We start from the raw sequence: 26,883 nt of genomic DNA, 5'->3' as shown, positions 1-26,883 counted from the left end.
CGGTGAAAACTACAATTCCCACAAGGCACCGCGCTGAACGAGCCGCTGGGGCCTGAATGGCTGGAATTCAGGCGTCCTGTTGAGTATGGCGAAGATAAAGGTAATTTTGAAATTTTTAGTATCCAAGAGGGCTGGGTACAGCTTCGGAAGTGTCTATTACATCTTGGGAACTGTTAAGGTTTCCAGAGAGAAAACAAAAATGTGACGAAAATACTTTTCTCAATTCGGAAATGCCAATGGAGTCCTTCACCTGTGGTGCGCACGCGCCAAATGCCCAAACGAAGAAGTCACGCAGATTTCTTCTGGCCTTTAAATATCTGACTTGCTGAGCTGGGACACCCCCTTAAGAAGGATAATTTTTTTCATCTATTTCATGTCTGATTTCGTCCCTGTTAGCGTGATCGCCGTATCTGGAATAGCTACAACATCTTTCCTTTTTTTTCTTTATAGCCAAGGCTTCCGCCCTTGCCCAAGATGGCGTACAGGCATCCTTCTTAACTTCCACTTGTTTTGGTGGCGTCTGACGTTGCAGCTGGTAGTGGGTGGAGCTGTTAACAAACCGCAAATGTAGGGTCCTCTGAGCGGGAGTCAGCCATGGACTGGAAAGACGTGCTTCGCCGGCGGTTAGCGTCGCCCAACTCGGATCCAAAGAGTGAGTTTGAGAGGGACCGCCCTCTAGATAGCCCGCCTTAGGCTAGAAGTGGCGGACCAGGTGAATAGGGTAGCGGAGGAAGTGAGAGCCGTACTTTGCGCGTCTGTTAAACTTCCCTGACAAAGGAGTCAGAGTGGAATGTGCTTTCGAGATATACCAAGGGGTGATCCACACTTCTTGGTAAATGACCTGCTAGGAATGAAAGCATAACGGTGGTTCCCATTTTCCACGATCTTAAACTTAGAAACTAGACTTAGGAACCTTGATTCAAACCTTCAATCGTAGAAAGACTTATAATTCATCCTTATAGGTTTTTTCCTCCGTAGGAACAGCGTTTTATCATATAGCCGAGGCTAGACTTGAATTATTTACCCTTTTTGTTCCTGCCTCCCGAGTGCCTGTCGCCTTTTAACTCTCACTTTTCACTTAACCCTCCATTTTTAAATTTCATCAATCCGTTTTACATTGCTTGTACCTTGGTCCTTCACACTTGCTTGCCAGTCTTGTTAAATCCTTCCAGTTCCACACCAGCTCCCGGGCAGCTGCAATTGGCTAAAGCAAAACAGAACCTGGCTAGAGAGATGGCTCAGCCAATTAGAGGCTAGACCCAAACCAAAAAGATAACCCAAATCATTGTGCATTGTGAGTTCTATGCTAAAGTATCTGTTTTGGTTGCATCTGCAAGAAGAACATTTGCTTTTCTACACTTAATTCATCTTCCCAAACCTCCAGTCTGGCTTCTCTGTTGTTCCCCTTAAATTGGTGAGCTAGCTTATTTTTCAACTCTGTATCTCAAAGAGGAAGTAGACGCAGGTTATAAAGGAGAGCCTCAACTGTTGCCAGTTACCATTTCTCTCAGGTCTTAGGTATGTATCCTTACCTCCGACCTTCACCTTTAAAATGAATTGTCTCTGGGCACATGGCTTTAATCCCAGCACTTGGGAGGCAGAGGCAGGTAGATCTCTGAGATGGAGACCAGCGTGATCTACAGAGTTCCTGGACAGCCAGAACTACACAAAGAAACTCTGTCTCTAGAAAAGAATTGAGTGTAGTTGAGTCCCTCCTGCCCCTCACTAGACTGCATTCCTTTTCATATCATCACTGGCTTCTCTTCAGTGTTTTCCTCTCTCATACATTGGTAACTTTGCTTTTTCTCCTCAATCATTTCCATTGCCATTAACAAGTGTGTAATGTATGTGCGTGTGCACTGCCTGCTGAGCGAAAATTGAGGACGTGGCCTACACCTGGTTGAGGAGAAGCTTTTGCTGTAGCTACGAGGGAGAGTTCAGACTAGGAGAGTCCCGACTGAATCTGAGCAGCAGAATAGACTTTAGCATGAGAGGAGAGTGGTGGGAAAGAGCAAGGGGGAGGGGCAAGTGGACCAAGAGAGCACATGGGAACCAAGAGAGTGAGTGAGGAGCCCACATGCCTGAGTTATACAGGATCAGAAGCTGAAGGGAGCTGAGTCCACTGGGGTGGTTTAGGGTAGGCCATGAGGTGAGAAAAGCAAGGAGGAGCCACAGGTATTAGGTATTGCTGGGATCCTGCTTCTGCTCTGATATGTTAGTAGGCACCTCAGTTAGCCATTTGTCCCAGGTTTCTTTGAGACCTGACACCTGCAAAGGCCTGAAGAAGGTACTGGATCCCCTGGAGCAGGAGTTACACTTGGTTGCCATGTGGGTGCTGGGAAACAAACCGGAGCCCTCTACAAGAGCAGCACATTCCCTTAATCTACTGAGTCATCTCCCCAGTTCCCCTCCAAAGATTGCTGCTTTTCTCTTCACCTTTAATAGGAATACTACAACCGGACCATGAGTATACAGCAAATTATCTAGATTATGTGGATAATATTAACAGCTCCTTCTTAAGGCTGTAGCCACCAGTGTAGTAGATCCCCTATGCTAAATCTCTTTTCATACCAAAGGCTATATGTTCTTAAGCCCTTTACCTGGATTATCAGGTTTTCTTAATTGTTCTCATTAGTATATAAAAAAGCTGGTATTTTTCCCAGTTAAGAAACTTTCTTAGGCCAGGTATATACCTGTAATTCCATCACTCCAGAGGCAGAAGCAGGAAAACCAATGCAAGTTAGGCTAGTCTGTAAATGGCGAGTTCCAAGTTGGGGCTACAGATCACACCTTGTCTCAAAAGAAGTAAAGGAAAAAACAAAAAAACAACAACAGCTCCCTTGTATGAGTTCCATACTTCTAGCTCTGCCTTGTACTTGTTTCTCTGGTAGCAACACTCAAAGACTTTGTGGTTTAAACTGTGCTTGTCTCTTATTCCTGCTTGTGAAGAATCATGAATGACCTCTACAAAGCTAATTCATTGGTCCTTTTCAATTCCCATTTTATTTGCAAAAATTTGCAGTTTTCTCCAGCAGTACTGAGCCTTACTAAAGAAACTGTGACTTGGTCCAAGGTTAAAGGTTAACATGACAGGGTCAACAGAAATGCTGTGACCCGGGGAAGTGCTGAGGAATCCCTAGAGTCATCTTGAGAAGAAAATAATGCAGAAGAAATAGTGTTGAGAAACTAGGTGGTAGAGTTGAAGAGCCCAGTGAGGCTGGTGAAGCTACAGTCCTGAGGTTCTAATTGATCAGGGGTGTGTGAGCGAGCTTACGCCTTCGGAGAGAACCTGCAGAAAAGACCTGTGATCTTGCTAGACATGGTAGCTCTCATCTGTAATCCCAGTACTTGGTCGACTGAGACAGCAGGCCATTTGAGCAACAGAGTGAGTAAGATTCTGGTTTAAAAAGAAGACAGAGGCTTGGGAATGTGGAGGTGTAGTTCAATGGTAGATGCCTGTGTGGTGAGCACACTGCCCAGGGTTTGGACCTCAGTAAGTATTATCTCCATGAATGTTCTCCTAAATAAAGAGAAATGGCTCACTGGGAAAGTAACTGTCACAGCAGGCGGGGGTGATGATAGAGGACGACCGGCACTGAGTGTCGTGCTTCAGTCAAACCTTTTGTTGTTTTTCTTAATGAGGAACTGTGGTCTTGAGGCTGAGATTTTCATGGGTCAGGGGGCTGTTCCTGTTGCTTACCCCTCTAGCTACAGCGTCCAGTCCAAGACTCTGCAGTGAGTGCTCAGGTGTCTGTGGTGGTGGTAGCGTTGAGAATTGAAGCCAGTGCTCGGTACAGGAGGAGCTCCGGTGTTCTCACTGTTTCTGTGCTGGGCACCGAACCAGGGCTGCGCACATGCCAGGTAAGCACTGCACCACCGAGCGTCCTCCTGGCAAACACTTTTGATAGGTGAGTTGAAACAGCACGAAGGTCTTTAAAAAGAGACAGTGACTTGAGGAAGGCGAGCGTCACTTGAGCACAAGTTTGGGAGCATACAGATTCTCGTCGTGCTTGTTGATGGTATACAGTTGAGCAGTTTGTATAGGGAGGCTGTTACAGTGGAAGACAAGCGTATGTTCAGATCAGTATGCTCCATGTCTAAGCACAGTTGTAAAGGCCTTTCTACCACTGCACATATGTTAACTGGACTCAACGTATAGGCTATCCTAAGTAACACTGATACCTGATCTATGTGCTTTTCTCATCTTACTTTTCCATTGTTGTTACTAGGGAAAAAAAGCGAACAAGAATTAAAAGATGAAGAAATGGATTTGTTTACCAAATACTACTCAGAATGGAAAGGAGGTAGAAAAAACACAAATGAATTCTATAAGACCATTCCCCGGTTTTATTACAGGGTAAGTGTGCTGTCTTAGTGGATATTTTTGAGTCTGTAAATGAAATGTAATTTCAAAACTGGGACCCAAAGCATATATTTTAAAAATAGAGAATTACGGGGTTGGGGATTTAGCTCAGTGGTAGAGCGCTTACCTAGCAAGCGCAAGGCCCTGGGTTCGGTCCCCAGCTCCAAAAAATAGAAAAGAAAAAAAAAAAAAGAGGATTACATTGAACATTTTATATATTTCACTACAGTTTATTCATCACTATGATAAAGTATTCTGGATCCACTAAAATCTTAATATTCAATATAAAGTGATACAAAAAAGAAAAAGTCCTATTCCCCCTTTTTTGATCTATAGGCTCTTCTAGCTTTTATTATAGATGGTAGTGGTAAGTATAGGGTTAGGTGATGTAGTCTCCAAGCTTGCTTGCTCTGCCCAGACTGTTAAGCTAGTCCTATTTTATTCGATGTGAATGGACATAAGGTGACTTTTCCAATGTGTTTTCAGTTGCCAGCTGAAGATGAAGTCTTACTACAGAAATTAAGAGAGGAATCTAGAGCTGTCTTTCTACAGAGGAAAAGCAGAGAACTCTTAGATAATGAAGAATTACAGGTAGGAGTGGTGTCAGAGTGGTTTAGATGTTACCCATTTACTTCTCCTATGTAAGTCCTGCAGGATGCCATTATGTGTCAGAATCATCCCTGTGGAGTGGCACTCCATACGTGTCTGAAGTGCCAGAGTGTGTACGTGTGAACCAGCACCTGCGTGGCCTGATTTCCAAAGATGGTGCTGTCGTGGTTTTGCTTTTTGAGTCCCCACGCAATCCTAATGAGTAGTCAAGGTTTGGGGGGCACTACAATGTGGTCCTCCGCAGAGGAGGATCCCAGCCCTGCCACGGCCTGGCTTTAGGCAGTGGGCTTGATACCTTTATGCTTCACTTCTCACGTGTAAAGCAGAGAGGGCTGCCTACATTAGATAGTTACATGGACTAAAACAGCAATATAAACAAAAATAAAGCTTAAACTTTAGTAGGCATGATGTTATTAGTAGTAGTAGTAATCAAAATACTAGGGCATAAGTTTGTCATAACTTTACTAGACAGGAGTGATGCACTTATGTTCTGAATCCATTGTCAACTTACCTTCATCTCCCTGATTCTCTTCAGAACTTATGGTTTTTGTTGGATAAACACCAGATACCACCTATGATTGGAGAGGAAGCAATGATCAATTATGAAAATTTTTTGAAGGTTGGTGAAAAGGCTGGACCAAAGTGCAAGTAAGAGTGATGTGATTTAAAGGACTGTGCTGTTGTGTTAGACATTATAAAAAAGACTTATTTATTTTTATTTTCATGAGTACACCGTCGCTGTCTTCAGCACACTAGGAGTGGGCATCAGATCCCATTACAGATGGTTGCGAGCCACCATGTGGTTGCTGGGAATTGGAAGAGAAGTCAGTGCTCTTAACCTCTGAGCCATCTCTCCAGGCCCAGGTTAGACATTTTTAAGGCCTCAAATATTGATGGAAGTTGGACTTACCACTTTGACTGACTGGAATGTAATAAAATTACTTATAGTTAAGAAAAAGTTGAAGGTTAGGGAGATGGCTTAGTTAGTTGGATTCCAAGCAATTATGTTGAAGCTAGGTGTGGTAGCATATGTGTGTAACCCCCAGTGTTGGTAGAAGAAACATGGTCAGATATGTAGAGTTTGACTAACCAGCTAGTCAAATCGATGAACTCCAGGTTGAGTGTAGAGAATCTGTCTCAATAAATAGTGTGAGAACATGGAGGAAGACCTCCCATCAGGCTCTGGCTTCTCCATGTGCTCACATGCACAGCAACACAGCAACACAGACACACATGTACCGCCTACACACAGGTGTTGCTGTGGAGTCATTGAAAGAATATTACAAAGCTGGCTGTGGTAGCGCCTGTTGTAAGCCTAGCACATGAGGCAGGGATGCTGGAGACAGTCACAAACTGAAGACCAGCTTGGGCTTTGTAGTGAGAGCCTGTCTGAGAGAGAAGAGGTACAAGGTTAGGCATGAACACACACACACACACACACACACACACACACACACACACACACACACACACACACCCCTTAACCCCAGGACTCCTACAAGGTTAGGCATGAACACACACACACACACACACACACACACACACACACACACACACACACACACCCCTTAACCCCAGGACTCCTGAGACTGAGGCATTCAACTTAAAGAAAGGTAATAAAACAGCAAGAAAACCAGAACCAATGTGTGGTGACATGCTCTTGATCCCGGCACTCAGTAGGCAGACGCAGGGGAATCTCTGTGACTTTGAAGCCACCTTCCTCTAGGCTAGCCAGAGCTACTTAGTGAGACTCCCATCACAAAAGTGGGAGGAAGGTTGGTAGGGTGTGTGTAGGGCAGGGTAGGGGGAATACCAAATTGGGAATGATGGCATACACCTGTCTTCTAACACTCCAGAGTCTGAGGCAGGAGGATCGTAAGTTCAAGGCTAGTTTGTGCTGTGCTGCGCAGCAAGGTCCTATCTCAGAGGAAAGACAGAATAAACAAAATAATGTCGCTTACTGATTCTATGTCTTCATTCCTTTTACATTCCTTAGTGAAGATTTACTTTTTCCTATTTACAATCTTTTAAATATAAGTAGAAATCTGATTTGCTTACTATAAAGCCAGTTTTAGGGGCACACGAAGGTTTAGCACACGATAAAATTAAACCCAGCTGTCTAGAGCTGCAGTGAGTAGAAGACAGGGGTCTGCAGCAGAGAGCTGGCCACCTAAGGTAGTGTCTTCACAGCAGATTGGAGATGCATACGCAAGAGCAGGGACTGTGTAATGTACAACTCCACAGTGGGCTTTTGCAGGTTGAGTGCTTAATGATAAATATTTACCTGGCCTTTATACCAATCCACATCCACTTAAACACGTAATATTTTCTATTATGTAGTTATAAGACCATGATATTCCTTTTAGAAAAACTCTTTAGTATAGTCTTACAGATAACCCTTTAAATGCTACATATATCCTGGCCAGTCTATCAAACATCACGACCACTATATTAAGTTGTTTACACTCTATCTAATGGCCAAGGGAAACTTATTATAAGATGCTTAGACACCGGTGTGACATACTCAGTAATTGATCCCATAGGTAGATTTTCAGTCATGATTTTAGTGTGTTTCTTTGTCTGTAGTCTAGACTAGGTATGTTCATTTATGGAACACAGAGCTGCAGCCACCCCAGGAATGTGATGGCTCTTCTGTTGGTGATCACAAGCTCAGATGTGAGCTCTATGTGAACAGACCAGAGCCAGTTCTCATCAAAAGTGATGGTAGTGGTCTTTAGGTATCTCTAAAGACAGATTCCCAGTCCTTTAAAGAGCAACAGAAATGGAAGAAAAGAAAAAAAAAAAGGTTTTTTTTGTTTCTTTTTGGCTTGGTTCAATTTGAATCAGAGTCTAGCTCTAGCCCAGGCTGACCTGAAACTCACTCTGTAGCCCCGGCTGGCCTTAAACACGGCAATTCCAATGCCTTTACCTACTGAGTGCTGGAGTTAGAGCATGCACTTTATTCCAAGCACTGTTCTGTATGCTGAGAGCATCTGCGCACTGCACACACCTTTCCCAGCACTGGAAGGCAGAGGTGGGCAGAGCTCTGTGAGCGTAAGATTCTGTCCCAAAAACAACAACAACAAAAAAGGAACTCTGGGTAAGGGAGTGTTTTCTCACTGATCTGACCAATCACATATCCACTTGGAATTTTTTTTTTTTTTTTTTTTTTAAAAAAAGAATTATTTATTTTATGTATGTGAGTACAGCTGTCTTCAGACTCACCAGAAGAGGGCATCGGATTCCATTGCAGATGGTTGTGAGCCACCATGTGGTTACTGGGATTTGAACTCAGGACCTGTGGGAAAGCAGTCAGTGCTCTTAACCGCTGAGCCATCTCTCCAGCCCTGGAATTTTTTTTCTAGATGGTTTGGATTGACTCCATATAACCTTCAGAATGAGTGATGTTTTTTAACCAGTGCTGTGTGTATCTATTTCAGAAGCCCTTTTACTGTCTTGTACTGTGATCGAGGTGGGAGGGCACAGTATTTTAGGGTTTCTATTGCTGTGATGAAACACCGTGACCAAAACACAAGTTGGGAAGAAAGGGGTTTTATTCAACTTACACTTCCATATTGCTGTTCATTACTAAAGAAAGTCAGGGCAGGAACTCAATCTCTCTCTCTCCTTCCTTCCTTCCTTCCATGTTTGAGTGCTCTCTCTGTGTGTATACCTGTACACCAGAAGAAGGCCTCAGATCTCATTACAGATGGTTGTGAGCCACCATGTGGTTGCTGGGAATTGAATTCAGAACCTCTGGAAGAGCAGTTGGGTGCTCTTAACCACTGAGCCACCTCTCCAGTCCCTCAGCCTACTTTTTTTTTTTTTTTTTTTTTTTTTTTTTTTTTTTTCGAGCTGGGGACCGAACCCAGGGCCTTGCGCTTGCTAGGCAAGCTCTACCATCATTGAGCTAAATCCCCAACCCCTCAGCCTACTTTCTTATACAATCCAAGACTGCCAGCCCAAGGGTGACCCCACTCACCATGGGCTGGGCCCTCCTCCATCAATCACACTAATTGAGAAGATGCCTTACAACTGGCTCTCATGGAGACATTTCCTCCACTGAGGCTCCTTCCTCTCTGATAACTCTGGCCTTTGTCACACACAGAACCAGCAGTTCACACAGTAGGAGCAGAGCCATTGGAGCTGCTGTGTCCAGATTCTGTCGTTACGCAGCAGTATTTGTTCCATATCACCTTTATACACAGAAACAGGCTAGAGTACGGCTCTCATTCCGTTGTCCCCCATTCCTAAGGTGTGATGGGTAAGGCTCCAGCAACCCTACTGATTTTCCTCCTGCAATTTAGGAGCCCACCTCTGCACAGTGTACCCGAGGGCAGTTTTGCAGAGTGACTGTCTCTTACTGAGGCCAGACCAAGGGGGCTGTTACAACAGGCAGCTAAGCCTGGGCTTCAGCTGGCTACCGCATGCATGCAGCTAGGTCGTTCATTCTCTGAAAAATGTAAAAAAAAAAAAGCAAGTATTTACAACTTGCTTCAAATGTTGAGCTATGAGAAGTCTTTATAGTCTCTTAGTTTGATTTTTAGTTGTATTAATTCATGTTGTTAGTTAATTCTTATAGACATCATTTTTTACTATGCTGGTAGGCCATTTAATCTTTATTTCCTTTTTTCAGGCAATTTTTTACTGCAAAAGTCTTTGCCAAACTCCTTCATACAGATTCATATGGGAGAGTTTCCATCATGCAATTCTTTAACTACGTCATGCGAAAAGGTGATTGTTGTGTGTATTAGATGAACTCTTGTCTGGAACCAAGTAGACCTCGGTCTGTAATTCTCTGTTACTTCTTCCTTGTCACGTGGCCTTTTCCCCATCCTATTATGGTTTTCCTGAACAACAGACAGAGGTGTGGTTTTTCTGTATTAAATTGAACTCATTATTTATTCAAAAGTCTTGTGTACCCTAAGGAAGGTGGCAAAATAGAAATAGCAGAAACATTCTTCTCCTTTTTCTGATCATACATGTACTCTCCCCAAAGGGCTTTTCCCGGTCAGCTGTGTTCCTCGCTTAAGTTGATGTCTTAACAATGATGTGAGGGGGCAGATTCACACATGGGGCAAAAAGGTGTACAACACAAGACACGGTGTTGCACAGTCTGTTTTGTAGTTTTTGGTAAAATCTTGAGACTCATTAAGCCCACAGGGCTGGTCTTGATCTTTTGAGATCTTTGCCATCTAAGTAAGGAGCCAGTTGCTCTTTGTAAGTGTCCTGAGAGAGGAACAGAGTGAGAGAGAGCTGAACTCATCAATTGACATGTTCCTGCTAGGCCAAGGGACTGCTCTCAGTTGGAAACTTGAGCTGTCCGCAGCTGCCCTAGTAGCGTATATCTGTCTGGTGTACTTGATTGAGCAGTAAAATCACTTTAATTCTTTTAAAAAGCAGAGCAAGGGGGTTGGGGATTTGGCTCAGGGGTAGAGCGCTTGCCTAGCAAGCGCAAGGCCCTGGGTTCGGTCCCCAGCTCTGAAAAAAAGAATAGAAAAAAAAAAAAAAAAGCAGAGCAAGAATTTTAGTGGGTAGTTTGAAATAATTTCAATTTACTTGAAATTATTATCAATTATCAATTAGTGAAATTTCACTTCACTAATATATATGCCTGAAAGAATAGTCTCAAATTCACAACTGTGGTGTTGTTTTCAAGAAGCCTGTATTAAAACATTTTAGAGTTGTTATGAATCTCCTAGGATTATATGGTCTGCAGAATCTTACTGTGTATCGTTGTTAATTAATAGATTGGCTGCAGTAATTAACCTCAGGAGGATACAGACTTCACTGAAGACACAATGTTGTGCTAGCTCTCTTGGGCGGAACACCAAGTTTAATGTTTGGAAACCAATATCCCCAGGGCATCAGTTTACTGTAGTTGTAAATGTGGGAGAGTTGTTGAATTGCCATTTCACGACTTTTTTTTTTTGGCTTAAATGCCTTACAGGGCACTAATTACTTAATGTGTGTGAAATGGGACTTTATGGAGTTTCCGAGTTGGTCTACACTTCTAGTCTAGTGCCTTACTCTTTTGTTCATATATGTACTAAAGAACAGATCTTAGTATTTAAATGTGATTTTCTTGTTTATTGTCAGTTTGGCTACATCAGACAAGAATAGGACTCAGTTTATATGATGTTGCTGGACAAGGATACCTTCGGGAATCGGTGAGTATTGATCTAGATCTAAGAAACAGTATAGATATCAGAATATTAGCATTAATTACCACGGAGTAAGTTGTCATTGTAGGTAAGTCTTACTTTGCTTGATTTTTGTCTTTTTTTTTTTTTTTTAAGATTTATTTATTTATTTATTTATGTATATGAGTACACTGTAGCTGTATTCAGACACCAGAAGAGAACATCAGATCCCATTACAGATGGTCGTGAGCCTCCATGTGGTTGCTGGGAATTGAACTTAGGACCTCTGGAAGAGCAGTCATTGCTCTTAACCGCTGAGCCATCTCTCCAGCCCTTGATTTTTGCCTTAGTGGGTTTTGTTTTCCTGGTTTTACCTTTGTAAACATGTTAACTTTAGTATATATTGGCCACATAAATAGTCTTTGGGTTCTTTTTTTTTTCCAACCTTTTAGAAAAATGTTTTGATCTTTTTTTAAAAGAAAATGAGGCTGAGTATCATAGCACATATGTCTAATTCAGGCACTTTCGAGGCTGAGGCAGGAGGATTGTTGGGAGTTCAGAGGTAGCTGAAGCTCCACATAGAGTTCCAGGCCAACCTGAGCTATATCACAAAACATTATCAATAAATGAGTAGAATGGGTCTAAACAGGTTTAAAACTGATTGACAAGTGAAGTGCGGTGCCGCACACCTGTAATCCTAGGTTAGGAGGCCAGGATACAAGGACCACTGCAAGTTTGCACCTAGCCTGCTCCAATATAGAGCTCCAAGGTGGCTAGGGCTGTGTAGTAAGGCCTTGTCTCTGAGTTCCAAAAGGAAAGAAAGGAATTACTGAAGGAAAACATTTTTGTGTTTCTGTTTCTCAGTATGTGTGTGAGTTAGGCGTGTGAGACATACGCACAGGCAGACATGAAGGCCAGAGGTTGAGTTAATGTCAGGAATCATTTTAGTTCACTCTGTTCTTATTCACTGAGGCGGGCTCTTTGAGTCAAACCCAAAGCACGCTATATGGCTAGTTTGCTAGCCAGCTTGCCCTGGGATCCCTGGGTTGGTCTTCAAAGGCTGACGTTACAGGAGGATCACAGCATGCTGTCATTTATGTAAGTTCTGGGATCCGAACTCTGCTTCTCCCACTTGCAAAGCCACTGAGCCATCTCCCTAGCCAGCCCCTCTAGGGACTAGAAAGAGAGTAGTAGGGCTGGCACGTGCCACCGACCACGCGAAGGTTGAAGGACAACTTGGTGTAGTTGGTTCTCTCTTTCCACCTGTACGTGGGTTTTAGGGCGCAGACTCGGGTCTTTGGGCTTGCACAGCAAGCACTTTATGTGCTTAGTAAACCATCATATCACCTCAGCAGCTCCTGGCTATTATCATAAGTGCATTATTATATTATCTTGAAATACACCAGGGCTTTGTTTTTACCCACAGGTTTAGAGGGACATGACAAGTTACCAGGAGGATACTTGTTTCCTATTAGGTGTGCATTTCGTTAGGCCAGATTGTGAATGAGATTAAAACCTCATGATCAGAATGGCTATGCTACTTCCATATTTTGGCAGTTACTCAATTATGTGTGTATATAAATGCTTATATTTTTTCTCTAATATGGAGCCCTCTTATAGAGCTTAAGGGAGAAGGTATGTTGGACATAAATATCAGCTACTGAGTTAACTATTCAAATATGCATTTAATCATCATTTTGTCCCTTCCAAAGACACTATACATAGTTCTTGTCCTTTAAGATTCAGATCAACATTGTAGTAAATCACTCTTGCTTCCGCCTGTCTCTGTAGAAATGGAAGCAACAGCAGAAGCGGCAGATGAGGTCAGAGTAGATAGTGGTCACATATCGAGCCTTTTAGGCTATAGTGAAGAGTTTAGATTTTATTATGAGATTCTGAAGAAGCCAAGGTTTGAATGTGTTGTCAGGGTTGGTGTTTGTTTGTTTGTTTTGCTTGTGTTTATAGTTTGTGTGTGAATATGTGGAGGTCAGAGAACATCTTGCAGGAGTTGGTTCTTCTGTCTGTCATGTGGGACCTGGGAATTGAGTCCATGTCACCAGGTTGGCTACTCTAAGTGCCTTTACCCACTAAGCCATCATGCCTGGCCTATGGTTTTCAGTTCTAAAGAGTGATCTGGATGTATTATGGGAGCTTGTAAGAACATTAAATGGAGGCAGAAATCATAGGCAGCTGTCATAGTTGAAATGGTAGTGACCAGTTGACTGGTGACTGCTGAAGAAGCCAGAAATAAACCTGGACATGCCGCCTCACACTGAGGAGGCCGAGACAGGAGAGTACTCGCAAGTTTGAGGCCAGCCCGAGTTACACAGTGAGACATTATTTCACCCCCATACCCTCTCAAAAGCTAAAAATAGATCCACTCAGTATACATTTTGGACATTCTACCTTCCCCTCTACCACACTGAAAAGGAAGAAAGGAAGAAAGGGGGGGAGTGGGAAGAGGGGTGCAAAGGAAAGAGGAAAGGAAACATGAAGAAATCACATGCCTTCGTGCTAGGTTGGATATGTGGTGTAGGGAATGGACACAGGGAAAGGAAATGTAGAGATCAAAGTTGAATCCTAAATTTTATTCTGATAATAGCAAGTGGGGGATGAAAGAAAGTCCATGAATTCCGCGAGGAGCTGGGAAGAGCTCAATTTAGACACCTGGTTTGAGTGCCTGTTCTTTATGAACTTATGAGTCTCTGATCTTCCAGGCATGTGCTAAAATAGAGCAAAAACAAAGTTGTTAAAATAAATATAAAATGCCACAGGAGACTTGTATTTGTTAATTTGGATGTTGTGAGACGGAGTCTCACTTCGCAGCCTTTGTGGCCAGCCTGGACTTGAACTTGCAGTGATCCTCCTGCCTCTGCCTCCTCCCAGATATTGGGAATACTGGTATATCCAGAAAGTTTTAAATATAATAACTTGGTGTCCTAATGTTGTGTCTTTTGCTGTAATAAAATGCTCTAACCAGAGCAATCTTAAGGGAGAAAGGGTTTTATCTGGCTTACAATTCCAGTTTCCTGTGTGTCATAGTGGGAAGTGAAGGCAAGACATTTAACCAACACTTCCTTTTGTCCCCAGGACTTAGAGAACTACATCCTGGAGCTCATCCCCACCTTGCCACAGTTAGATGGCTTGGAAAAATCCTTTTACTCCTTCTATGTTTGTACAGCAGTTAGGAAGTTCTTCTTCTTCTTGGACCCTCTAAGGACAGGTAAAACAGTATCTGACTGGAATATGGGATATTATTTGTTGATACTATCTTAGTATTAGAAAAGTTTCAACACTTCTCTGTTTTTAGAGTCAGTGGCAAATCTCAGAGTGGGAAAGCGTACAACCCACGTGCTTTCCTTTATATAAAGAGTTTCCGGGATATTCCTGCAGTGACTGTAACCAGCTGTACAGTGGTGGGTGTCACCTACTGTCTCAGTGCTGTGGAGAGATGCCATGGCCTCGGCAGCTTTTATTTATTTATTTTTATTTTTTATCTTTTTTTCCCGGAGCTGAGGACCGAACCCACTAAATCCCCAACCCCCTCAGCAGCTCTTATAAAGGACAGCATTTAACTGGGGCTGCCTTAGAATCAGAGGGAGGCATGGAGGCATAGAGGCAGACATGGTGCTCAGAGGTAGCTGAGAATTTTAAATCTGGATACACAGGCAGCAGGAAGAGAGAGAGAGACTGGGCTTGGGCTTCAGCGTTTGAAACCTTAACCTTGGGGGCTGGAGAGATGGCTCAGTGGTTAAGAGCACCGACTGCTCTTCCAGAGGTCATGAGTTCAATTCCCAGCAACCACATGGTGGCTCACAACCATCTGTAGTAGGATTTGATGCCCTCTTCTGGTGTGTCTGAAGACAGCTACAGTGTACTTATATAAAATAAATGAATAAATAAAATAAAAGGCTAAATGGTAAACTATGTTATTAAAAAAAAAAAAAAAAAAAGAAAGAAACCTAAACCTTCACCCACCAGTGACCCACTTCCCTCAATAAGGCCACACCTCCTAATCCCTGTCAAGTAGCACCATTTCCTAATGGCCAAGCATTGAAATATATGAGTCTATGGGGGCCATTCCTATTTAAACCATCTCTATGCAAACCGTAACACCACCCTCTTGAGAATTTCCCTCACACTGAGCATGATGGTGTCGCTTTAATCACAGCACTCAGAAGGCAGAGGCAGTCAGTTCTCTGTGCCAGCCTAGTCAACATAGTGAGTTCAAGGTCAGTCTGGGCTATATACACTGTCTCGCTAATTAGTTAACTAATTAATTAAAAGTATATAGCTAACTAAAAAATTGGGGGTTTCTATGAGTATACTGATAAAAGTATATTTACTAATCTGGCCACCACTCAAAAAAAAGAGAAAGAATCCATTATAGATAAATGACTTCCCAATACAAATTTTTCATAAGAAGAGAGCAATTACCCAGTAATTGCTTTGATCCCTTTGCTTTTGTCTCTGGAATTTAAAGGAGTGCATCACCACACTTGGCAAAAGGGAAGCTGGAAAGTGATGACATTGATGGCACAGGTGCTAGAAACTGTCTTCAGGAGGATGAGCCTTAGCCTTCACAGCTGAGCTAGAAGCCCCACCCCTCATACCATACTGTCCCTGTTGGAAAGTATGACTTAACCTTTTGTAGATTTGAATAACATAGTTTTAGTAGGAATTTACGCTTAGCTTCTTGCAGTTGGAGTCATCCGAGTAGATAGGTAGTTTGTGGGTAGTTAGGGTTTGTTTTGTCTTTTTCAGTCTGGAGTTTTTGTTTTACTTGGCTTTTGTGTGTGGTTTCTTTTTCAATGTTTCAGTTTTATAACAAAATATAAGGCACCTAAGAGCTGCTCTAGCTGTTTATCATATCAACCCTGGGATTGCCTTTGTGAAATAACATCTTTAAAAAAAATCCTCAAAACAAATTGTGTTTTATTATTTTTTTAAGGGAAAATCAAAATTCAAGATATTTTAGCATGCAGCTTTCTGGATGATTTACTGGAGGTAAATATTTTTTGAACTAAATTTTACCACATGATAATTGCTGTTTTCTAATTATATTTTTTATGTTTATTTAGCTAAGAGATGAGGAATTGTCCAAAGAAAGTCAAGAAACAAATTGGTTTTCTGCTCCTTCTGCCCTGAGGGTCTATGGTAAGCTCCGGTTTCTAAAGTCCCACCGTGGGTTCCCATGGGTGGGGTGTCAGAGGACTGTCATATACACAGGCTCACCCCAGTGTTCCCACCACTTAAGGGTCAGGATTGCAGTCTGCTGAGGTGTGCTTCTTACACTACTAATGTTTGAATGTTTGGAACTCTTCCATAGTTACATGCTTTGTTTTCAGCGATCCTTTTTCATTCGCTATTGTCTTATTTTGTATCAAATGCAGTTGTCAGGATTCACATAGGGGTGGGTATTCGGGAGTGTTTTGGTTTTACTGAATTTCATTGGTCTTCTTTCAGTATCATTTTGTGTTTCTATTATCTTTTTTGCAAGGTCAGTATTTGAATCTTGATAAAGATCATAATGGCATGCTAAGTAAAGAAGAGCTCTCCAGATACGGAACAGCAACCATGACCAATGTCTTCCTAGATCGAGTTTTCCAGGAGTGTCTCACTTACGATGGAGAAATGGTAGTTATTGAAACCTGCTGGGTTCACACTTTTAGGCTCCCACAGCCTCTATAAGCTGTTTTCTTGATATAAATCAACAAGTTTTGTCTGTCTGTCTTAAAGATAGGGTCTTATGTAGGCCATGCTGGCATTGAACGTGACTGGTAGCCAAGCATGGTCTCGAGCTCTTGATCCCTGTTGTGCCGTCCCAGGTGCCAGGACGACAGGAGGGCACCGGCGTTGTTGAGCACTGTTAATGCCAGTGGGTAACAGGGCCTTAAACTATTAAGTCAGTGGAGTTGTTTGACACTCTGAGTCCACTCTTTAGGAAATTCAGTTAAAAATACTTACCTTTAATCCCAGCGCTCCAGGGGCAGAGAATCTCTGAGTTTGAGGCCAGCCTGGTCTACAGAGTGAGTCCAGGACAGCCAGGGCTACACAGAGAAACTCTGTCTCTAAAACAAATAACAAACAAAACAAAGGCAAAAATTTTCTTCCAGGCTTAAAGCACATAGAAAATATATTTTCCATTCATTGACAGTGTCTAAGGTGTAGGAGTGTAAACTGGTAAAAAGAACGGAACAGTCAGTAAATCCTATAAGCATTTCTGTATAATTTGGTCAGTCATTAAGTTACCAGGTCTGACATAGACATTTGCTCTGATTTAAATCAGGCCCATTGCCTTAATTAGTGGAGACAGGTACCTCTGTTGCACAGGCTGGCCGGAACTTCCTGTGTCCTCACTCCTGAAGTCTCCTAAGTGCTGGAGTTCCAGGTGCGAAGCTACCATGGCCAGCCAGAGTCAGATTGTTCACTGTGTCTGCATCAGTGTCCTTTTCCCTCTCAAAATACACGGACCTCTAGTTACACTTAGTTTTAGAACTTACATCTTAGATTAACAGGTATAATAAAGAGGTAGAGGTTTTGTTAAATATTCCCTTTAATGTTTTCAGTGTTTCCCCTTCTGAGGAGGAGAGTCTCACTGTGTAGGTCTGGCTGGCCTTTGACTTACTGTGTCAGTCTAGCCTCGAACTTAGCTCTGCCTCCCTGTGCTGAGTTTTATATACCATTGCCACCAGGCCTAGCAAGGTAACTTTTTTTTTAAATCTCACTCTGTAGCCTTCGCTGACCTGGAACTCAGAGATCCACCAGCCTCTGCCCTCTGAGTGCTGAGATTAAAGATGCACCACACCCAGCTTTGAGAAGAAAAATCATAAATAGCATTTTAAAATCACTATTCTTGCTTTAAAAACATGTGGAAGTCAAGCTTATAATTCTAACACCTGGTGGGTGGAGGCAGGAGGATCATGAGTTTATGGTCAGCCTGAGCTGTATGATAGCCTGTTAAAACAACAACCAAAGGCCATGAAAGTAATCTTAGAGGGGCTAGGAAAGGTACTGCATACCTATAACCCCAGGACAGAGAAATGGCAGAATTTAAAATTTGTATTCAGATGGACTACAGGTGATAGAGCAGTGGTACAAGGAGGCCCCACCCCACTCCCACCATCCCACCTCCCACCCCCGTTCCCCCCAGACCATCAGGGAACAGATATTTGCAGTATGGTTCATAAGAGCAGCAAAATTGCATTTATGAGGTAGTAATGAAAATAATATTATGGTTGGAGGTCACCACAACATGAGGAACTGTGTTAAAGGGTGGTGGCAGCATTAGGTAGGTGGAGCACTAGGTTAGGGCAGCTCGACAACGAGGAAAATGTAGCAGAGAGAATTTTCCCAGGAAAGACTGCCTAAGAAGTAGTCATACGGATAGAGTAGCTCTCCATCACACTGTGCCACTGATGCAACAGGTTAGGCAGCACTAGGCTTGTCCAGCAGCAAAGGAAAAGTGACTCCAGGACTTCTGACATAGACTGCTGGAGGCTTACAGTAAACAGACACCTTCTGGTGAATAACAGATCAGAGCCATAAGTGGATGGGGTTAAGCCTTGATGAACCGCCATCTCTGTAACTCTTGTTTCGCTTTTTAAAGTCAGGGTGTCATGTCACTGAAGCTGGCCTCGGTGCTAGAATTACAGGTGTGCTCTGCCATGCCCTGTTTACTCTTGGCTGAGGATTTAGTCCAGGGCTTCTTTGTGGGTGCAGGGCAAGCACTGTAACAACTGAACTAAATCCTTATGCTACTTCCTTAATTTCTTATGCTACAATTTTATGCAAAACTGTTCTTTATTATATCCTACAAAATTTCTTTCAAGAATGTGAATTTCTTTTCCTATCCTTTTTGTAAGACGAGTATTCTGCCAGGCATAGTGGTTCATATCAGTAGTCACAGCACTCAGGAGGCTAAGACATAAGCTCTTGAGTTTGAAGCCAGCCTGAGCTACACACTGAGTTCCAGGACAGCTTTCAACAAGTGAAGTTAATAAAAACATAAAAACATAATCCGTAAATGTCCCCTTTACAAGGGGCTAACAATCTGTTCATCTGTTTCTAGGTTCATATTTTTAAATTTTTCTGTTTGCGTGTGCAGGTTTACATGCCTGTGTGAGTACAACTCGAGGTGTCCTCCTCAGAGAGGCTGTTTACCTTGGGACAGGATCTCTGGTTGGCTGGGAGGCACTAATTAGGTTAGACTGGCTGGCCACCAAACCCTTAGGATCCTCATCTCCATCTCATCAGTTCAAGTGTGTGCCACCATCCTGGACGTTTTTACATGGGAACGGATTTGACCTGAGGTCTTTGTGCTTGTAAGGCAAGCGTTTTACCACCTGAACCACCTCCCCATTCTATTGAAAATCTTTTCATTTCTTTTACTTTGGAGAAATAATCTTGCAGGCCCGTGCTGACTTCAGTTCTGCTTTCCAAGTGCCGGGTTACGGGCATGTGCTGCCAAGCTCAGACCTGGTCCTGTAGACTGCGGATGCCGGTGTACCTGCATCCGTAGCTGCTTGTTATCCCCAGTGCAATAGAAATGCTCTATAAGTTACTGTGTTGTTGGGTTGGGGATTTAGCTCAGTGGTAGAGCGCTTGCCTAGGAAGCGCAAGGCCCTGAGTTCGGTCCCCAGCTCCGAAAAAAAGAACCAAAAAAAAAAAGTTACTGTGTTGTTTAAGTACTGACAGGAAAATCTATGATGGGTGAAAGTTAACATTTTTTCCCAAATATTTTCAGCCCACAGTTGATGTGATCCACAGAAATGGATGATTGTGTTATGAATAACAATTTAAATAGACTGATGTCCGTTCTAGAGAAAATAGATTCCTCAGAGAAATGACACTGAAATGAAGACATAAATTAAATGGCAGCATAAGATAGCTTAATCACTGTCTTGACAGTTTTGTAGGATAATGGAAGAAAGTTATTGTTTAACTAAGGAAATCTCTCAAAGAAAAAGAGCTGGGTCTCTCAAAACTGTACCACAGAGTGGTGCCTACTTCAGATTCCTAGAAACCAACACTAAATGCATAAATGATTTTATTTCATACTTTTAAAAATAGTTGAATTTGCCATCTGTGGCAAAATAATGTCACCTCAGCAAATACTCATTTAACTTCACTCAAGACTTCGTATGAATGCTTTCTCTCTGTAGGACTATAAGACCTACCTGGACTTTGTTCTCGCCTTAGAAAACAGAAAGGAGCCCGCGGCTCTGCAGTATATTTTCAAACTGCTGGACATCGAGAACAAGGGATACCTGAATGTCTTTTCCCTTAATTATTTCTTTAGGGTAAGTATGCTTTGGGGAAAGGAGCATTGTTGACCCTAAGATATCTTAAATATTTTAAATTATGTACTGACAGTTTTACCTAGCTTGTTTTTATGTAAATCAAGTCTGTTTTTTTCCTTCTATTCTTATGAAATGCATAGTGATAAAGTAAAAGCTGATTTTGTTAGCCTTTTCAGCATTTCTTATGAAAACAAATGTGAATGGCTTAGCTAGCCTTTGGAGATGAGCTATCCTGTGCTTTTGGTCATCAGTAACAAATGTAAATGCCTAGCTCCTGTCCAGGAAAATTTTAGACATTAGTCAGATTAATTGCTTTAAGACAATGTTTTTCAATGTATTTATGTATATAAGAGTTTGCCTGCATTTATGTCTGGGTATCATGTTATGTTCCTGGTGCCCTAAGAGAGGTGCAAGAGGAGGGTGTTGGATCCTCTGAAACTGGAGTTATAGATGGTAGTGTGCCACTGTGTTGGTAACAGGAATCAAACCTGGATCCTCTCCAAGAGCAACAAGTGCTTTTAACCACCGAGCCATCTCGCCAGCCCCAGAATTGTGTGCTGCATTTCAGTGTTCAACAGACTTGAAGTACTTACCTTGGACTTTACTGGATCTCAGAATAACAGTGTCTAAAGGGGAGTTGATTGTATATGATAGGCATTCAGCACCAGCAAATGTAGAGTATAAATGTCTGCCTTGGCCCTGCAATTCCCTGGTTTGAATGAGAATACCTTTTACTGTATGGGATAGTTTTGTGCTATTTACCACATTTTCATAGCTAAGGGGTTTTTTCCCCATAATACTTAACAAAATGTGATGTGTATAATACTATCACAGTGGTAAGGCTCGGCCTGGACGCTGAAGTGAATATGTTCCTAACTCTGGATCCTTCTGCCTCTTGAGTGCTAGAATTACAGGCATGTGCTACGATGCTGGGCTTTGATTTTAAAAGGAGTCCAGGTAGACTAGCTCTGTTTTTTCTTGAGTAGAGATAGTGGAGAGAGTAAGTAGAGTGATCGGTGTAGTAACAACAGTCTGCGGTCTTAACCCTCCTTCCTCACCCGAGGTCTCAGTCACTAAAGCGTAAGCCTAGAAGAGTCCATGGTTGTGCTTCTCCAGTTGTGCAGTCAGAAAGACTGGCAAGCACAGCAACACTGAGGCGTACTGATTCACATGCATTGTGGAACTGCACAGGAACTGGGGGACGAGAAGGGTATTATGGGCTTTGTGAATTTAATTTTTTATTTACAGATTTATTTCCATTGAATACAGGCCATACAAGAACTAATGAAAATCCATGGACAGGATCCTGTTTCATTTCAAGATGTCAAGGTTATTGCCCTTTTATTTACCTATATAATATCGTCAGATAATATAGCCACAGTAGTAGTAAATAATGCTGTATCCAAGTTTGTATGGCAGTGACTTATGAAGTATGAAACACCATTCCAAATCAAGTTTTTGCTGTTACTTGTTCTGAACTGTGACTTAAATCATCAGAAATGGAGACAAATTTGGACTTACTGATTGATGAAGATGATGTCATTATCAATCTTGTCTTCTCATGAAAACATTCATTTTATTTGAAAAATGTCAGTTAGCTTGCATCCTTTAGCAGCAGTCCTTTTCACTGTAACCCCAACATTCAACTGGAAGACTTTCGATTCACGCCCCTTTTTAGTATGCTGCCTGAAAGAGCCTGCATAACTTGATCTATTAAATTCAAAGAGACAATCATCTTTCAGTATGAAAATCATCATATTTAAGGCCAGAAAGATGGCAAGGCAGGTAAAAGTATCAGAGACTGCATTTAATTCCCAGCACTCATGCAGGGTATATATGTGGGCTGCTCACAACCATCTGTAACTCCAGCTCTAGGGGATTGTATGCCCTCCATTGGCCTCTCTGTGCACTGGCACGCATACCCATGAGCGCGCACACTCGAGCATGCGCATGCGCACAGAGATCTAGAGAACTGTCATCATTTGAATGCAGAGCACTTAGTCAGCAGTTTCACCAGTTAGGAAAAGTCACCCAGTAGGACCTTTTTGGTTCACGTTGACTAACGTAATAAAAGACCCTGACCAGTTTTAACCAAGAACAAGCCTGAAGGGCTATTTTGATATACACAAATGGGGGAATTTCAAGCTTTGTCACAGGAATTTAAGAACGTTAATCTTTAACCAATCTGGGAAAGAATATACACTTTAAAAGTTTATATTTTATAAGCCTGAGTTACTCTAAATTTTTTAAAAAATGCAATTGCTTCTTTAAATGCTATTAAAAGTTTTAGAGTAATTTTACTACAAAAGATTAGAAAACACGGGCTAATGCATTGCAGTATTTATATTGTGTAAGTGATAACATAGAAGAGGTTCTTTCCTGAATTCTAGTTAAATCTTGGAACAGTTTCATTATTGTGGATGACTGATTGTTTAATATGGAGTTCCATTTCTCCCATCCTGAGAAGAGAGTAAAAGGCACTATTACTGGAAACAAAACTTTGTCAGTGTCTCTAAGCCACTTGAGATTTTATTACTTAGCTGAGCTCTTACTTAAAAGGTATGGTGACACTTAGTGGCAGAGTGCTTGCCTGGCATGAGACTGGATGTCTTGGGTTTGATTCCCAGCAGTCAAGACTGCTTTACCCCTACATGGCAGTCAAAACCATAACAACTAGTTAGATGCATTCAGAGAATACTGTATTAGATAGCTCTGTCCTTTATTAGCTATGAGCGTAGATTAAACTGAGCCTATTTCCTTCATCTACAAAATAAGAGATAGTCATTCAGCTAAAGAATTTCCCAAGAAAATTCTGTGGTTAGAGATACCTATCAGGTGGAAAAGAAGAAACTGGAATAAAACTTTGTACAATATTTCGAATGTCCACCCTGATTTTTACATCACTGTATGACAGAAATTACTTCAACCAGCTTTCATAATTTTTTTCTCTTACAGGATGAAATCTTTGACATGGTCAAACCTAAGGATCCTTTGAAAATCTCACTTCAGGATTTAATCAATAGTAATCAAGGAGACACAGTCACTACCATTCTAATTGATCTCAATGGCTTCTGGACCTACGAAAACAGAGAAGCCCTTGTTGCAAATGACAATGAGAACTCTGCAGATCTTGATGATACCTGATCTCTGCAAGAATAAACTTCCTTCATGAGGATGCCTGAATGCTGCATGCAAAACCCTGGAAGCAGAACCCCTAGAAACATAAATAAAACTCATCACATGCCTGTACACCACAGCAGGTATCTGGCTTACTAGAGTTTTGGTTGCAGGTGGAACGATTTGAAAGTAATAGGACCAACTATTTTTTTTTTTTTTTTTTTTGTTATGGTGTAAGTTCTAGTTCTGTTTAGCTGAGAAATGGAAAGTTAGATTTGCTGTAGTTAGCCGTTGAGTTTATTCGTTTAGCATTACACTGTTTGTTCCTTCAAACATCGGGACGGTAGACTTCTCATCAGAGTAGCACTACCTCATTTCTGGATTCAGAAGCTTTCGATGTGACTTTTGTTGTTTTGGTTTGTTTGTTTTGAGACATGGTCTCACTGTGTAGCCCTCACTGGCCTAGAACTTGCTATGTGGACCCACTTGGCCTTTAATCTTGAACTTAAAAAGAGACATCTGCCTCTGCCTCCCAAGTGCTGAGGTTAAAGGTGAGTGCCACTATGCCTTTTATTATTTTTTTAAATTTTGATGTATTTCTTGTGTGTGTACACCAGAGCACACATGGAGGTCAGTAGACATTGTGATTCTTTCCTTTCCCTGCATGGGTTCTGGAGATCAAATTCAGGTTCTCAGGCTTCCCATCAAGCACTTGTACCCAGAGTCATCTTGCCCTCCAAAGTTTTTTTTAAATATGGTATTTCCAAAGAAAGTATTCAAACAAATATTTTGTTTCATTAAACTCATCAGATTGTATGAGATTTTGTCTAGGTTTATTAACCATTTACAAAACTAACTTTGTTAAAGGTTTTGCTAGAGAATTTACTAATTCAGCATACTAACTCATGTATTTATGTCTTTTTGTTTGTTGTTAAGGGTCTTGATATGTAGTCTAGGCCAGCCTCCAACTCATGATCCTCCTGCCTCAGCCTCCCTAGTGCTGGGAGTACAAAAGTACACTACCACTCCTGGCTGTGGTCAGTGTTTATAAAAAGTGAGATCAGAAGAAAATAGGATGTCATGAACTGTGGTCCGGAGGAAAAAATAATTCTTGTAGGGAATTATTAGGAATAATTCTAAGGAATAGGAAGAGGTGAGGGAGGCTTAAAATGAAACAACGATTAACTCGTTAATTTTTATAGCTTACATAAACCTTAATAAAGTATAAAAATGTAAGGCACAGTGAAAAAACTAAACCACTCACCAGCCAGTGCCAAACAAGCAACAAAAAGGTCAATGCAGGAAGCGCAGGCCGTGCAGGGTGCCACCCTCTTGCAGTGATCACAGGCCTGAGCATAGCTCTGAGATGCTGACCTTCAGGGGAGAAGGCCTCGGTCAACTGCAGACCACCTTCACCTCATAACCGAGTGTCTGTGTGGCAGCTCTGTCTCAGAAGTTAAAAACAAGTCAAGAGCAGGAAGTCAGGCCAACATATTTTAGCAGCTATCAACTGAGGCAGAGTGTTAGTAAACTGTAACTGAGAGTGACATTAATCACACAGTGGAAAGATAAATCCTAAGGACTAAGTCCCATGTTTATACCCATGAAGGTGCTTATCAGCTCCTAACTCAGGACGACTCCATACTTGCTGAGCCTTACAAATGTCAGCCCAACTGAAACTTTTATTCAGTCAGAAAGTCACCTTTGAGGTGAATTTGCTGAGGCCCACTGGCAGGTCTCTACAGTGTGTTCGCTTAGCCGTGTTAACTGTGCACATTTAAGATGGGAAGGGTCATGGTTTATAACCATTCATTTCTAAAGCCTTTTAAAGCTATGAGAAGGCCTAAATGATGAGGATTTCTACAACACTGCCAACATTTTTCTTTATCTACTTTTGGCTATAAATCAGAGTTGTACAGATACAAGGTTCTGAACACATATTCAGGAATATTTCTTAAAAGTAGGTTCATATATAATTTGTAAAAGAATAATCTAGTAAGGAGGGAGATGGCCAAACCATCACATCAGCTGTCTGACTTAGGACTGCTACTTCAAAATGGTGAATAAACTGTTCTCCATTGCTTACGCCCGTTGGTTACTCTGCCTGTGATCCATAGAGGCTGAGTAACTGACACGTCCAAGATGCCATGTGGGTAATGACAAGGTGTCAACGCGTGACCACAACTACAGACCCACTCAAGAACTAGTGTTGATTTGTGATCAGAGCACGTCCGTTCAGTGACTACTGAAAAACACCAGGATGGCTTACCGAGAGCATGGAGACCCAACCTTTCCATATAACATTCCCAACAAAAGGGGACCCATGCTGCCATCTTGCTCCTTTCATTACACATTCTGAGCCCTCCTCGTATAAAATCTAGGGGTACTTTATACTGAATCTGTTAGTTATTAATGATTAATCAATACTTAACCTTTAAAAAACAAATGCCCCCAAGCCAAAAATCTTAGTGAATTATTCAACTCTCGTCTGAATGTAGGACGCCTTCAGTTTTTGCTGTTGTTAGACCAGGTGTCACCATGCGGCTGGGCTGGAGCTCACAGTGTAGACCAGGCTGGCAAACTCACGGAGACCCTCTGCCTCTGCCTCTCGAGTGCTGGGGCTAAAGGCTGTGTCACCATGCTTGGCTAAACATCCTGTGTTTTATAAAAGGTGGTCTTAAAACACAACGCACTGGGCCGATGATAGAGCGCTAGGCTATTGAGTGTATATGAAAGAAGCCCTGGGTTTGCTCCAGGGGTAGGGAAGCAGGGGTCACTAGTTTAACTCAAAAACATCCCAACGTCAGATCTGACTGTAACAGATGCAGCATAAGAATGAAGACAGATACCCTTCATACCCTTCATAATTTAAAATATAAATAGTTGGTTTACGTCCCACTAAAAACATAAAAAGTTCCTGATTGGAGTTTAGGGTTTAACACTTTATGTACAGTCATTTCGTCCTATGGTGGGACAGAGACGGGATGTTGTTTGTTTTCCTTAATTGCTTCGCAGTCTTCCTCCATCTCAAAATTAATGTTCACAAATGAACTGGACACTACTGTCTCTGGTTGATCTGTCTGTACGATGGAATCAGCCTGCTGCTTGTTTTGTTGGTATTGTCTTTCTGCTTCCTCTGACATCCTGTTTTCTTCTTCTTCCTCCTCTTCCTAAAAGGATGAAATGCAGTAGTTAAAATAGTATATCCAAAAGGAACAGATATTCTTTCTCTCAACAGCAGCTCCCCCCCACACACACAAACTATAGTGACATGTCTAATCCAGACAGTGATGGGGGGGGTGTGGCTCAGAGGTAAAGTGCATGTCTAGAATGCATGTAAGGTTTGATC

General features: G+C 42.0%; 2 protein-coding genes across 3 annotated transcripts in view; one reads left to right on the top strand and one right to left on the bottom strand.

Annotated features, from left to right (window-relative positions):
* Positions 1-21: 21 nt before the first annotated feature.
* Positions 22-23,676, top strand: Ppp2r3c (protein phosphatase 2 regulatory subunit B''gamma). The gene is made up of 14 exons (XM_032907751.1): positions 22-100; positions 451-652; positions 4,230-4,357; positions 4,850-4,954; positions 5,508-5,620; positions 9,609-9,706; positions 11,072-11,142; positions 14,206-14,338; positions 16,067-16,122; positions 16,197-16,272; positions 16,616-16,752; positions 20,280-20,417; positions 21,687-21,746; positions 23,373-23,676. The coding sequence occupies exons 2-14, from the start codon at positions 595-597 to the stop codon at positions 23,559-23,561; spliced, it is 1,362 nt and encodes a 453-aa protein (XP_032763642.1). The 5' UTR covers positions 22-100; positions 451-594; the 3' UTR covers positions 23,562-23,676.
* LOC116905055 (protein FAM177A1) overlaps positions 21,631-26,883 on the bottom strand; it is a 62,562-nt gene continuing 57,309 nt past the window's right edge. For both annotated transcript variants that reach the window (XM_032907748.1, XM_032907747.1), the window contains one exon: positions 21,631-26,704. In XM_032907748.1, the coding sequence (XP_032763639.1) occupies positions 26,498-26,704 (207 nt within the window). In that variant the 3' untranslated portion in view covers positions 21,631-26,497. The remainder of the gene's footprint in view (positions 26,705-26,883) is intronic.

The sequence above is a fragment of the Rattus rattus genome, chromosome 7 (assembly GCF_011064425.1).
Source record: "Rattus rattus isolate New Zealand chromosome 7, Rrattus_CSIRO_v1, whole genome shotgun sequence".
Taxonomy (NCBI): Eukaryota; Metazoa; Chordata; class Mammalia; order Rodentia; family Muridae; genus Rattus; species Rattus rattus.
This window is presented reverse-complemented; position numbering and strand designations above follow the sequence as displayed.

Bases quoted from the DNA above. Each gene is read 5' to 3' on its own strand.
- Ppp2r3c (XM_032907751.1), top strand. From the start codon at position 595: ATGGACTGGAAAGACGTGCTTCGCCGGCGGTTAGCGTCGCCCAACTCG. The intron at 4,955-5,507 runs GTAGGAGTGGTG...GATTCTCTTCAG, and splicing joins TAGATAATGAAGAATTACAG to AACTTATGGTTTTTGTTGGA. The intron at 14,339-16,066 runs GTAAAACAGTAT...TATTTTTTTAAG, and splicing joins CTTGGACCCTCTAAGGACAG to GGAAAATCAAAATTCAAGAT.